Source organism: Ctenopharyngodon idella, chromosome 13 (genome assembly GCF_019924925.1).
Source record: "Ctenopharyngodon idella isolate HZGC_01 chromosome 13, HZGC01, whole genome shotgun sequence".
Lineage (NCBI taxonomy): Eukaryota > Metazoa > Chordata > Actinopteri > Cypriniformes > Xenocyprididae > Ctenopharyngodon > Ctenopharyngodon idella.
Genome location: NC_067232.1, coordinates 14,768,660 through 14,782,978, shown reverse-complemented (window position 1 = coordinate 14,782,978; position 14,319 = coordinate 14,768,660). Strand labels below are relative to the sequence as shown.

At 40.8% G+C, this 14,319-nt stretch overlaps 2 protein-coding genes across 3 annotated transcripts in view; one reads left to right on the top strand and one right to left on the bottom strand.

Moving 5' to 3' along the window:
• macrod2 (mono-ADP ribosylhydrolase 2) overlaps window positions 1–14,319 on the bottom strand; it is a 576,338-nt gene that overhangs the window by 471,660 nt on the left and 90,359 nt on the right. The window lies entirely within an intron of this gene.
• flrt3 (fibronectin leucine rich transmembrane 3) lies at window positions 2,443–13,477 on the top strand. The gene is made up of 3 exons (XM_051917500.1): window positions 2,443–2,738; window positions 8,467–9,189; window positions 10,287–13,477. Exon 3 carries the CDS (start codon window positions 10,315–10,317, stop codon window positions 12,262–12,264), a length of 1,950 nt encoding a protein of 649 aa, XP_051773460.1. The 5' UTR covers window positions 2,443–2,738; window positions 8,467–9,189; window positions 10,287–10,314; the 3' UTR covers window positions 12,265–13,477.

The window sequence follows — 14,319 nt, the reverse complement described above, 5'->3', positions numbered from 1 at the left end:
CAATTTTATTAAACATTCCTTTGTTCTATGGTTGGGGTTTGGGTTTGTAATGATAATTAGCTTATTCAAAACAAATGAAGTCTATGGTATGTCCCCAATCTAGCTAGGTAAACATGAGTATGTGTGTAAGTGGAGTCGCAGGAGACACTAGAAAAATACTCCACAAATCTCCTGGAGCTGGACAGCACAGCGCTGAGCTCAGGATTGTTTGTTTGAGAATGGGCCAGGGGGATGAAATATACACTCGAGGTGTAAAGATCAGAATGACAAACCCTTCAACAAGTCTTTGAAAAGAGCGACTTCAGGTATGGCTTTGATTTTGAAAAACTCTTGCAGTAAATTCCATTCAAGTGAAGAACGCCATACAAGAAACATGCGTCAGTGAATAAAAGCCCGATTTAATGCGACTTATTTGCTTGTCATGCAAAGAATGTACCGTGAACATCCCTGAAAGCAGAGGTCAGACATTCTTTAAACAAAGCCTGAACTAAAAAAACGCTCTTGTTAGCACTTAACCGCATCAAGTGCTTTAATAAACTTAGCTATGCTCATCTCCACCCCCTAACTACAACGAACGAAAGGAGGGTAGCAGGAGGAGAAGGGCTTGAGCTCCATCAAAGTCATGTCTGTTGTCAAAACACATTGAGATGGAGGAGATAAAATAAATGGCATCTTTTGGAAAGATGAGGAACACTCATCCTTCCAAACAACAGATGACCCCAGCCACAGACTCCCCCAACTGTATTGAAATAGTGGTAATTGGACCCTCTTGGGGCCCTCCAATGGGGCCCTTTGTACGTCTAAGAGTCAATCAAGGGCCGATGACAGACAAAGCCTAGTCAGATTTAGGAGAGAAAAGTGCCGGAAGGGTCGATGCAGAGGCCGGAGTCGTGATCCATCCCGAGGCGGGGGACAGACGGGCCTCTGCCCATGATGCCCTGCTCTGACCTCTTGTCACCTACGACTGTGCCCTGCTTCTCCACCTCTGACCCTAAAAACACGACACTTAGACCCGCTGTAAAAGCACAGGGTGGATAGGACATTATTCAGATACTTAATCTTCCAATGGATACTTGTAAAGCTAGAATTTTCTATAGAATTTATAGAATTTTAGCAAACAATCAGGGAGGTTTTTGGAAAAGGGACAACGTCTAACCTTCATGTCTGTCCTAAACTTTGGCAGTCTAGTCAACAGTCAAGCCACACAGTAGTGAAAGCAGGTCAACCATATCTATTCTACTGAAGGCCACTAGAATTTAATCACTGACAGACCCAAACTCTGTGAGGTATATCAGCTCCTTTACGGGAAACACAAATATGTAAAAGATCATCAAACTATAAACTAATAATCTGAGCACTCAAAAAGGTCAGAAGAGTAGAAGTATATGCTCAGTTTTCAAATTAAAAAAAGCCATACATGAAGGGGTTAGTACATCTAAAAATTACATCATTTATCATCACTCACTGTAATGTCATTCAAAACCTTTTTCTGTGGAACAGATTTTTTTTTTAAAGAATTTACTGGCCACTATTTTCATTATAATGACAGAAATGCACCATGGCGTGGAGTACGTACCACCTTATTTATGTTGCTTTTTTTGTTATTTTGTAGCTTGACAACCCCAATCCTCATTCACTTCCATTATATGAAAAAGATTGACCTAAAAAAAAAAAAAAAAAAAAAAAAAGTTTACTACGACATGAGGGTTAGCAAATGAATTTTTGGGTGAACTATACCCTTAACAATAAGGGTAGAAGAACCATATCTGCTTGCAAAGAGTTTAAGCACAAGACAATAACCGCTTCTCCAAAAGGGTCTGCTCAGGTCAGGAACAGACCCGACTGTACAAAGGTCTTCAAAAGCTCTTCGAAGATGACACATACAACACAGTCTGTACAGCTGGTTTATGAGGGAACAAATTCGCCATTTGGAGCCACTTTAATACTTAATAAGCATAATGAGGCTGAACATAACGCCTGACTTCCGAGCTTAAAAATTCATAATGCGCTGTGAAACTTAGATGGCACTAACAGCACACTCTCTAACAGACACACACACACACACCACTAAAATAAAGAAAGCTCATTGCTCTTATTTAAATAACGCATACCAGGGCTGATCAATTGCTTTGCCTTTTCTCAGCATCTCTAATATATAAACTCCATTATTTAATTCTTAGGCACACATACAGAAAGCTCATCTAAATAATGCTTATGGCGGCCTTCAACACAAACACATGAAATGCCCGCTCAAGCCGTCTATTCCAGGCTGCTCAATACTCATCTTTCTTTCTCCTGCTCCCCCTAGCGTCCACAGTGAGTACAGCATGATGGAAGCGGAAAGGAGAGAGAGAGGGAGAGAGAGAGAGACAGAGAGAAAGGGGAGGAAGCCACAAGCTCCGCCCCCAGATGACATCAGTGCTGTGTTGAAGCAGAGCTGGAGGCAGATGCAACCTCACACTTGTAGTGAGCTCCAGGCAGCTGACCAGCTCTGCCAACTTCTCTATCTTGTCTCTCTCTCTGAGCCAAAGGAGTGTGTGTGTGTGTATGTGAACAAGTGTGTGTGGAAATAAAAACACACCCTGCTATTCGCACCACTGCTGCTACTGAGCCTTTCTGACACTCGGCTCGTTTTGGGGATTGAAATCATCTTCCATTGTATTGGATTTATCCTACGGACTGACTTTATTCTTTGAGGATATTCTTTGATTTTCCTTTTTGAATTATTGCTTTGGCAGGTAAGTGTATTTTGTTATGGGTTTCCCCCATTATTCTTGGGCTGTTTTTAACCCTTTCCCTTATGTATTTCATCACCCTGAGGTTATCAAATACCTTCACCATATGCATAGAGAAAATCTGGATCTATCCCTTACATTCCAGCCACACACAAATCTTCACATTGAATTATTTCTAAACTTTCAGATCCAGTCATTTGTTTGCGATGAGGAAAAAGGCATTTTATTGTGCTTTATTTCAATTGTAGGCAGACCCTTAGGGATTTGAGGGGGATGCAATAGCAATTTAAACTCACAAGTACAGTAGTCATGAAATTCAGCAGTATATATAGCCCTTCATTTACCATTTATGATTCAACGTGCATCTCTAAAACAAATTTAAAACAATAGTTCACTTTTAAAATACTGGCATAATTTATTAACCATTATGTTGTTTCAAATCTCTATGACTTTCTTTCCTTGAACATAAAAAGGCATGTAAAGAAGAGATGTAAATGCTCAGCCACTATTCACTTTCAGTGCATCTTTTTCCATATAATGAATGAATGTGAATGGTGAACGAGGCTGTCATTCTGTCTAACATCACATTTTACAAAGGATTTGGTGAAGTCATATAGGTTTGAAACAACTTGGAGGCGAGAAAACGAACGATTTTTCATTTCCATTTTTCGGTGAACTATCCCTTTAAGTCTCCATTCCGCTGCCGCGAATAAACGCACTAGGGACGCACAACTTACATTTTATTTTCACCATCAGCACTCTATATCAGTTAGTCTGCTATAATAGAGCTTTAAAACATCGTTTAGAAAAAAACGCAATGCAGAATGTATCTTTACCGCCTGCAATCAACAGGAACGTATAAACTTAACGCGGTGCGTCTTAAATCTTGTGTGAGAGGCTTATCGCTAACGAAACGAGCAGATGTCGATTAAAAAAATAGAAAATATATATTAATAACGCCCAACCTATGCTCTGGAAGCGTGATGAGAGAGTGATTGGAATAAAGAATGGGCGAATCTGGGATGCGGCGCGTCACACTTCATGTACACTGCGCGCGACACGACAAAACTAGAACTCTCCCATTATAGAAGCCGCTTGCAGCGCAGACAGCTTCGTTGATTATGAGGGTCGCGTTCTAATTTGGAATACTAACGAAAACTCACAAGATTGGCGCGCAATAAATGTGCGCCCTGTGCTTTTCATTGAGAGAGTGAGTGTGTGGCGCAGTAAAGAGATCTGAGGCTGTCAGCTGCTTCAGGATTTTCCCATCAAACGAATTTCCCTTCTTTTAAGTAGCCTTCCAAGTTATCTGAAAGATAAGCTTTCATATCTGTTAGACAGAAAAAGTCAAGATTGAAATAATAGTTTTGTGCAGATAAAGAGAGAGGGACTGTGAGATGACGATAAGAGCCAAGCTTCAGTCAGAGCTGATTAAATCAGTTTATAAGACGACTAGTAGACAATTCACATTAGACAAGTATGCAAAAAATGAACAAGACCTCTTTTTGAATACCTAATGTACTTTTAAGTGCAAGTTGTTTTCCCTAGCTTTGAGCTTCATCTGTGCAAATGCAGTAAAAGACTGTGTATTCAGAGAGGTTAGTTTCTTAGCACAATAATAGCTGAGAAGCACAAATGGTCTGTTTTGACTATGTAAGGAGGGTGATAAAATTAACTAACCTATTGTTCTTTGTTGTACGTGTCAAAGCACTCTGTGGCAGTCTTTTTCGCTTGCCTAAACAATTTGTATCAGTGATTTACAAATACCACACCTCCGAGATTTAAAAGGCATAAATACCAGTCTCCCTTAAGATACTAATACACAGCAATGAAAATTAACCCACTCTCTATATTTTAATGCAAAAATCTAAGCATTCAGTATATGTTTACTGGCAGCCAGGCAGATAGCACTCTTTGTTTCAAGCCATGAATGCCGGAGGCTAAACCCAGTGGTCCGTGGCATTCACTCAGAGTCAACATGAAATGGTCATGTCTTTCAGGCCTTCAGAAAAAAGTCTGTCACCCTTTTGTGCTGAAGACAAAAACAAATCGTCTAGTAGAATTTTCCTCATGTCGGCAGCCAACCTCTGACCTCGGAGAGGCCATTCTATAAAATGTACCTTAAAAACAAGCCTAGAAGTTAATTTTCTGAAACATTTAAGAAAATGACTCATTTTTATTGTTTAAGCAGAAATATACTTTTTTTTTTTAGGACAAATTATGTAACAAACAGAAAAATAGGGCTGTGAATTTTAGCTTTATTGCAGAAACAATTTACTCCCTTTGTAGTGGAAACAAAAAAGTACAGTGCAGTAAAATCAACCCATCCCTTTTTGCCCTTGTCCAGCAACTGCTGCCCCCTGTACCCTGGCAGGGGGTACATATGTGGTAATTAAAGCGCCAGTTCAGCCTCCAAGTGTCTGTGTGTATCTGCATGCATAGGCCTGATACAGAAGCACCTACCACCCCCAAGTGGGGAAAACAGTGCAGCTGCCACAGACCACTCTCTTTTCAGTGCAGCACAAAAGAAAAAGACCCTGTCTCCCCTAGAATCCACTCTCACTGCCTGAACGCCAGCCAGGGACAAACCTGCGGATCATCTGCCCCAAAACTGCACACGGAGGGGAGCCACTTACACAATAGCCTGCTCTTAAATTAACGTTAAAGCCGTGCCTAAACCGTTCTTCTCGTTTCCAAATATGTAGGCAGAAATGTTTCATCTCTCGGCCCACTAGGCTCAGAGAGGCATGCTATGGCTTCATGGACATAAGATACATGACAAAGAGAGGCATTTAGTTCAAATCCTGCCTGGGGTTCAGAATCTATTGAAAACAAGAGCGCTGTTTTTCATAATCATAGCCCAGGATCAACCAATGTAGACTAATTTTATCCTAAATGTTTATGCATGGGCTCTGATCAAATGTGACAGCATTTTTGGGAACTAATAGAAAACATCAACTCAAAATTTAAAAATGATGCATAATGCAATGTTTGCCATCTTAAGGTTTAACCTAATTTCTCTAAAAATGCAGAAAAATTCACATATAAAGCAAAGCATTGTCATTATAATAATGTAAAATATTTGTATTTAAATTCCATGTTTCATATGTATTCAAATTATAAAATTATTCAATATTCCTTAAAAACAAAAATTCTCTGACCTTTAATGTTGCACAATCACATTCAAATATGATTTTTTTCCCTTAAATGCTTTTTTTAACCCATTTCACAGTGCCCCAACCCTAGTGTTCAGAACTCAAGACACTAAACAAGCAAAAGGTAGTTGGCTGTGGCCATTTTAACCAGAATGCTCGATTGAACATCACTTCAAGCAGAGCAATGAAGCAGAAGCAGGCCTAGCCATTAGAACGATCTCCTAACGGGAAACGTGGCCTATTAGAACGATAGTGAGAGGTGCCCGTCACATTCAGTGGCTTTTTTTCTCTGGCTATGAGCAGTGGGTGGGATAGGGGCTGGAAGATTTAACCAAATGTGAAAAAGCTAATAATTCTAAGTGAAAGAAGTTCAGTAAAGCAGAAGGCCAGGGCCCTTATGCTTAACTTGTAATGAACAAAGGACCACTGCCACTTCAGTGAAATCTGAAGAGCCAGGGGGAAAAGAAAAATGATAATGCAGCCAATCATCCAGCCAGATCAAGGTTTGCATGACCCATTGAGACAGCTGGCATGACAAGCTTAGGTGAAGCGTATAAGGTAGATGCCCTCCCTTCTTTTCTGTTTGACCTTTAAGACCATAACATAATACTGGCCCATATATATTTCCCAAGACACCTGTGCTTTTACCAAGGTCTCCTGCGTAAGATCTCAGCTGAAATATCATGAAATAAACAGCCACCTGTGAGTGAACCCTTAAATTTTCAGGGAAGTATCTTGGCAGAAAAAAACCCAAAGGGGCTTGTGTATCGCCAACTTCCTTTTTTCCCGCTCCTGTGCCAGGAAGTGATTTACATTGGGTATAGTGCATAAAGCAAGAGCAATTCCATCTCCACATAATTTCGCAGTCTGTTATTTGTCAGACTTCTAGAAAAATGGCAAGCTACTTTACACACATAATTCTCCAAATCAATACAACATTTCCTCAGAACAGTTAAACAAAATTGCAAGCTGATCGCTAACTAAGTATTCACCATTCCTGCAAGTACTTATTTTCCTCTTCAATAAATCCGACAATCATGAGGCAAATGTTTCAGAATTCAACAAAAAGAAAGCAACTTAGTCTCTGTCAGCATGCTGAAAGCTCACCGTCAACCATCATCTGCCCTTAAAGTAGGGTCAAACCTGCTGTTTTCGAGCTCTTGTTAATCTACTAATATAATAGTACTTAGGTTCAACAGAAGGATGGGATGTACTATTAGACTGTGTTGGCAAGACCTGTTATCAAGTTATAAGGCCTTTAATTCCCTAATCTCTCCTTGTCACTCCCTACAACTGTTTCAAAGTTGCCTGGCACACCCAAACATGTTTTACAGGAAGGTTACCATACGCAGGTCAGCAGAAGGGTTTCAGGCAAGGGCACAAACCGTGGTGCTGGCTTTCAGTTGGAGAAATGTATATTGTCAGTCTAACCAGAATGATGTATCGTGGGAAATTATAGTATGGAAGGTGCAGCATAGATGTCTCTTTAGGGCCACCGGAGGTGACTTGCATGAAGAGCCCATTTGGGTATTCATGAGTCTGCAAGACATAAAACGTGTTCATCTCACATGTACATTTTTGAGCAGTGCGAGGGCGTTGTGTTCAGGTGCTGTCGGGGCAGCCCGAGGGACCTTTGGTGGCTGCTCGACACCTCAGCAGCAATATGCTTCACCATGACTCTTATTTTTACCTTCACCTTCTCCTTCTAGAGCATCTTTAGCCACTTTGAAAGCACAGCTCAGTGGAGAACGTCGGCAGGCAGGAGGGAGCGGTCTTTGGTCATTGTCGCAGGGCCCAAACCGTGGTCGCTTTTCTTATGCAAAGGAATTCTTTTCAGCCATCACCATAGAGAACACTAGAGGGGGGATGTTAGGGTTAGTGGCAGACAGAACAACGAACACGGTTATCCTGGCAGCACAGGCTTAAGGCAAGGAAAAAGAAAGGTTTTTATAAAAATCCACACAACATCTCCACTAATCCAGGTTTCACAAACAGTGTCCACTATCAAAGGACTGCATCCCAGGGGCTTTTCTCTGTGGTCATTTACCCAGAGGCAAAGAAATCCCCTGATATACAGAAACCCAATAAGCTTAAGGGACTTTCAAATTCTCATCTCAACCACACACTCCTCTTATTTTTCCCCTCACTTCAATCTGATAAGTCTGAAATGCAGTGAAGCGATCTACAGGCCATAACAATCCATAAAAATCCAATCCATTGTGGTATACTTTTTATGTTAGGTGCAAACCTTGAAAACAGAAGCTAAAGCGCTATCGGATTACGTCAACGTACTGTCGATGGCAATGTGAAACTGCTCTGTTTGAAGGACAGTGGCCAATTGCAGCTGGCTGCATCGCTGTCTGACTCAATCTCAGCCTTGGCACTATCGTCTCAGAATTAAATAAACGCTGCCTAACAGCATATTACACATAGTCAATAACTCATTCTCAACGAGGCCACGTACTATACCTTTTCTGGTGTCATGACGTATTCAGATGTCACATGCTGTCAATGACAAAAGAATCTGCTCTTATTGACTTCATTTCTTTTTCTGTTCTCTCTATCCTTGCTGGTAGGAGGTTCAGCATGTGAGAGGGAGTGGGTGTCTGCACGTCAGGCACAGGTTTGTGAAACGAGAGCCAAGGAGCCAGAGTGCTACAGCAGCACAGGAGATTCTGCTTTCGAGCCACGAGGCTGGATACTTTATTCATGCTCCTGCCAGGAGTGAGACTACAGGATTCGGGGCTGACTTTGGAGCCTGACTTCAGAACCGAACCGCCCTGGATTTGAGCCCAACGTACTGCAGACGGACAGTGGTCTTAACGCCATGACCAGTCTGCTTCGGGAGAGACGGGAGCAGTTCACTTCTCGAAGAGGACTATCTATTGCACACAAAAGGGTGTGATTAGGAATCGCAACTTAAAATAAAAGGATTCTGCTCTCTTTTTTTATTTCCTTTTTTGTTTTAGTCCTTTTTTGTGATTAAAAATTACTGAAATTGCATGACTGCACAGGAAAAGGCTGCCTGAGGTCTGTCTGGAAGTGGAGCTGCTTGCTTTATAGGTTTATCTACCATGGCAAAGCCTTTGATTGCATGAACTGTGGACGCTGCAATACAAGAAAGGAGGTCAGCGGTACAAACAAGGATCAGTTCGGCAAATACCAGCCTGGTCAGGATATAACCAAAGAGACCCCTTTGACAAGACGGACAAACATCTCCTGAAAGAATAGAAAAGAAGATTTAAAGCCTCATTGGATTTTGGGTGGCAGCAGAGGATTAACTGGCATTTCTAAATCAGGTATGACAAATATGGATGTTCTTGCTGTGCCTTTTTTTTCTTTTAATATATATGTGCACAAACAGAGGTAATGAGGAAAATGTGAAATTAAAGTAATAAATCAAAAAAAGATAATTAATAAGGTTAATAATGTAATACAATTACATATTATATAAAATAAATGCAGAATAAAAATAATTATATATGTAATATAAATATTTATATATAACAAACAACATAATATTTATATATAAATATAAACAATATATAAAATACATTATTAAATTATATTAATTTTATATTAAATTATATAAAAATTAAAAAAAATACACAATGGTATTTTATACAAACACAAACCTAAGAAAATTAGTCTGATAGCATCTGAAAGTAATATTTTGGTTGGAATAATTCACTTTTCTTTTTCTTCCAAGTTACAACCCTTACACCTTTTGCAAACTATGATTCTCTGACATGTCCTACAGGGGACACAAATCTAGCAGAAAGACAAAGCAAAAAGACAAGCCGATTTTACAACATTTAAACAACAAGGCCTGACTTTGTTCTACCACCAGATTTCAGCAATGAAATGCAGTCTTGAAATGCACTGGCTAACAGCAGAAATGTGTAAAACAACAAGAGCCAGAGATTACATTACACACAGCAAAAGATAAAACCTCTCACACACAGGCATCTCATTCAAGGAAATCTAGCAGGTTTAAGGATTTGTTATCTACATCCACAGCTGACTGGGAATATCCTTCCACTTAAATTAGACTTGCTTCTGAAACTTCTCCTTTTCCTCTTATTTTTCCCCTCTAATCCCTTTCTTTTTTTCGCTACTTTGTATTGTTTATATATAGAAATGATTTCAATCAAGATAAATACCCCAGGCATGTTTCGCTACCATGGTTTTTTTCATTTGTTCATGTCATTGGAAATGTTAATAGATTCTTTTCATTAATTCAACAGCAGAAATATAGTATTATTTTTCTTAAAATTAAATAATTTACTATGAGAGAGGCGCTCCAGGCGCTGTACATAAAACAGCAATTAGAGCAGGACATTGCCTTTTCTTCAAACTGCATGAATTTGACTTTTTCCCTTCTTTTTCCTCCAAGGGCAACAATCGCAAAAAGGACATTAGCGATGGCAAGCAATTACAAGTCCTTCTTCGTCTTCTTCATCAGAGCCGGGCTTTTGCTTGGCCTGGCCAATCCGTTGGTGACCTCAGCCTCCTGTCCCTCACAGTGCCGTTGCGATGGGACTTTCATATACTGCAATGACCGGGATTTGACTTCCATCCCTTCAGGCATCCCAGAGGATGCTACAGTACTTTTTCTCCAGAACAACCGCATCAAAAGTGCAGGGATCCCTACGGATCTACGACGGCTAAACAATGTCGAAAAGATCTACCTGTACTGCAACAATCTTGATGAGTTCCCCACCAACCTGCCGCTGAATGTCAAGGAACTTCATTTGCAGGAGAACAATATCCGGACTATCACCCATGCCTCCCTGGCACAGATTCCCTTTATTGAGGAATTACACCTTGATGACAATTCCGTGTCAGCAGTCAGCATTGAAGAGGGTGCCTTCCGGGACAGCAACCATTTGAGGCTGCTCTTCCTGTCACGGAACCACCTCAGCACCATACCTTCCGGTCTGCCAATGACTATTGAGGAGCTTCGCTTCGACGACAACCGCATCTCGTCCATCTCAGAGGCATCCCTGCAGGATCTTATAAACCTGAAGCGACTGGTTCTGGATGGCAATCTTCTGAACAACAGGGGCATTGGGGAGATGGCCTTGGTGAACTTAGTCAATCTGACCGAGCTCTCCTTGGTACGAAACTCCCTGACATCCCCACCCTCCAACCTGCCGGGCACAAGCCTGGAGAAGCTAAATCTTCAAGACAACCACATCAATCACGTGCCAGCAGGTGCCTTTGCTTTTCTGCGACAGCTGTACCGCTTGGATCTGTCAGGCAACAACTTGAGCAGTCTGCCCATGGGGGTATTCGACGACCTGGATAACCTTACGCAGCTGCTCTTGCGCAACAACCCCTGGTACTGCAACTGCAGGATGAAGTGGGTACGTGACTGGCTGCGCACTCTTCCATCTAAGGTCAATGTGCGTGGCTTCATGTGCCAGGGTCCCGATAAGGTCAAAGGGATGGCCATCAAGGACCTATCCACAGAGCTGTTTGGCTGCTCGGACACAGAGATTCCACCCACATTTGAGACCAGCACAGTCTCAAATACTTTGCCACCCTCTCGGCCCCAGTGGCCCTCATACGTAACTAAAAGACCTGTGGTTAAGGGTCCAGACCTTGGAAGAAACTATCGTAGCACGACGCCGTCCAGTCGTAAGATCATTACAATAAGCGTTAAATCCAGTAGTGCTGAGACGGTGCACATATCTTGGAGAGTATCTCAGCCCATGACGGCCCTGAGGCTCAGTTGGCTAAAGCTGGGCCACAGTCCTGCATTCGGATCCATAACTGAGACCATCGTCCAAGGGGAGAGAACAGAGTACCTGCTCACTGCTTTGGAACCCGAATCCTCTTATCGGATATGCATGGTTCCCATGGAAACTAGTAACATTTACCTGTCAGACGAGACACCTGTTTGCATAGAGACAGAAACTGGTTCCCTGAAAGCATACAATCCCACCACAACCTTGAACAGAGAGCAGGAGAAAGAGCCTTATAAAAATTCCAATCTGCCTTTAGCTGCTATCATCGGAGGAGCAGTGGCCCTTTTGGCCATCATCATGCTGGCCCTGGTGTGCTGGTACATCCACAGGAATGGTTCCTTATTTTCCAGGAACTGCACATACAACAAAGGGCGTAGGCGGAAGGACGATTACGCTGAAGCTGGAACAAAGAAGGACAACTCCATCTTGGAGATTAGAGAGACCTCTTTTCAAATGATTCCCATAAATCACATGCCCGTTTCAAAGGAGGAGTTTGTGATACACACAATTTTTCCTCCCAATGGCTTAAGTCTTTACAAGAGTCCACACAGCGAAAACAGCATCAACAACAGAAGCTACAGAGACAGTGGAATACCAGATTCAGACTACTCTCATTCATGATAGTGTGCGCGGATTACAAAGACATTTTATTGCTAATGAGTGACTTGGAGGCTGCTTGGTCTTTTGCAAAACACTGGATTGAAAAGACTGAGAAAGCATCGATATGTACATTTGCCATATAATTTATATTTAAGGACGATTTATTAAAAGGAAAAAGGTTCCGATTGCAGGCCATCACTGAACCGTCGGTGTATGCTGCCACAAACTGCAATTCTATATTTTAGATATTTGTAGTCATTTGTACTGTACTTCCTTTACTTATGGTTTTAGACCAATTAAAAAAAACTTTGTGCTCTACTGAGATATGATGACTTGTCAACTGTGAAAGTGGGTTTTCATTGCTGTGTTGAACAATCAGATATTAGAAAACCATGTAGTATAAGCACAGGTCAAAACTATCGCTATGTTGCTGTCAGTGAAAAAAAAAATACAACAAAAAACAAGGCTGTGGGAATATAGGGCATAGTTGATCAAAGGAAATAAAGACACAAGTGTTTTGTTAATTTTAAAGAGGGTGGGCACAGACTTACTCCGGTGTCACAGAAACCTCTGGGTTTCTTTAGGAATCCTGGTTGCCCTTTTCAGAACGCTGCCAGGCTTTATATCACTGCAACGTTTAGGAAGCAGATATCTATTACTTCCTCTCTGCCCTGGAAGAGGAAGCAACACAGCACAGAATCCTAAATCCTTTGCAAATGAAGCACACAGATCAAATGAGAGGTTACTTTGCAGTCAAATCAAAGCAGATGGCCTAAAACACAAGAATAGAACTAAATATCGCTTGTTTGGCAAAGGGAAACAGCATTTACCATATCCCTCAGTACAGTTAACCACATGTCATGTAAACGTTGCCCTCCAAAAGGAATATATTGTGGGCAGAAAAAAAAAAAAATGGCAAGAAACACATTTGGGCTCTTTTCTATTTGGAATATAAAGTGTCAACTATTTTTTTGTTCATATAATTCTTATTTGTATTTTTGTTTTCTAATTCAAGCCACTTTTATGTTGCCACAGTTAAATTGTTCTTTACAACTGAAGACCAAAGTGCATTGAATGCCCTTTGGCCAGTCTTGTATGTGCCTTGATCCAATGCTTATTGTATTTAGCTTTTTCAAAAAAAATAAAATAAATCAGTGACTTAACTTTTTTCATACACACTTGAATATGATAGGATATTGGTCATATTGCAAAATAAAAGTGGATAAAACCCCAACTCGATGGTCTCCTTTTCCCCCAAAAGAATGCTTTCCATTTATTTTTAATCCCTCTAAGTTTTGCATACACCATTCCGGTCCTCAAAAGTGTCCATCTAAAACAGTGTTGCCCAAACTGGGGTACACGTACCCCTGGGGGTACGTGAAGTGACAGAGAGGATATGCAAACAAATGCAGTGCTTAATATGAGCCGGATCCTGATCTGGAAAAATGACAATATTTTGGATTTTTCCGTTCCGGCAAGTGTATTACATGGTGACAGTGCATGCATGTGAGAGACAGAGTAAGCACGGGTTTATTCAGATGTATATGGAGGTTATGTTTTGCTATTGGCCCTCAGCATATATATTTTTGACCAGTCAGCCTTCTTAAGTTTAAAATCACTCATTGGTTGGAACTGTTTTGCACATTTGCAAGTTTGAAGAGTAGCATAAAGTTTGGAAAGTGTGTATATACCTGACAAATTATTCTAGTAAAAATAAGTTAATATTGCCAAAATGTCAAAAAGACATTCAAGCATATTTTAAATTTTCCATATCCACCATGAGTAAAGCTGATGGTATTTCTGATCAAAAGAGATCCCAAAGAAGGAACTGCTAATGCTAATAGTGAATGAATCTGCGGCTTTGAACGAATCAGGATAGTCAATGATTAATGGCCTATTCATAAATATAGCCACTTGCTTCATTACTGAATGAATGAATGACTCGATGACTCACTCATTAAGACAGTGACTTGCCGTCATGTACTGTCGGTTGTTATTTAAAGGTATCACTTCGTTTTTACCATCATTTATTGCTTTAATTATTATATTAATAATAAAATTAATGGAATTTTAAGA

What these genes read in the sequence shown, in the direction of transcription:
- flrt3 (XM_051917500.1), top strand. Translation starts at nt 10,315, where the DNA reads ATGGCAAGCAATTACAAGTCCTTCTTCGTCTTCTTCATCAGAGCCGGG.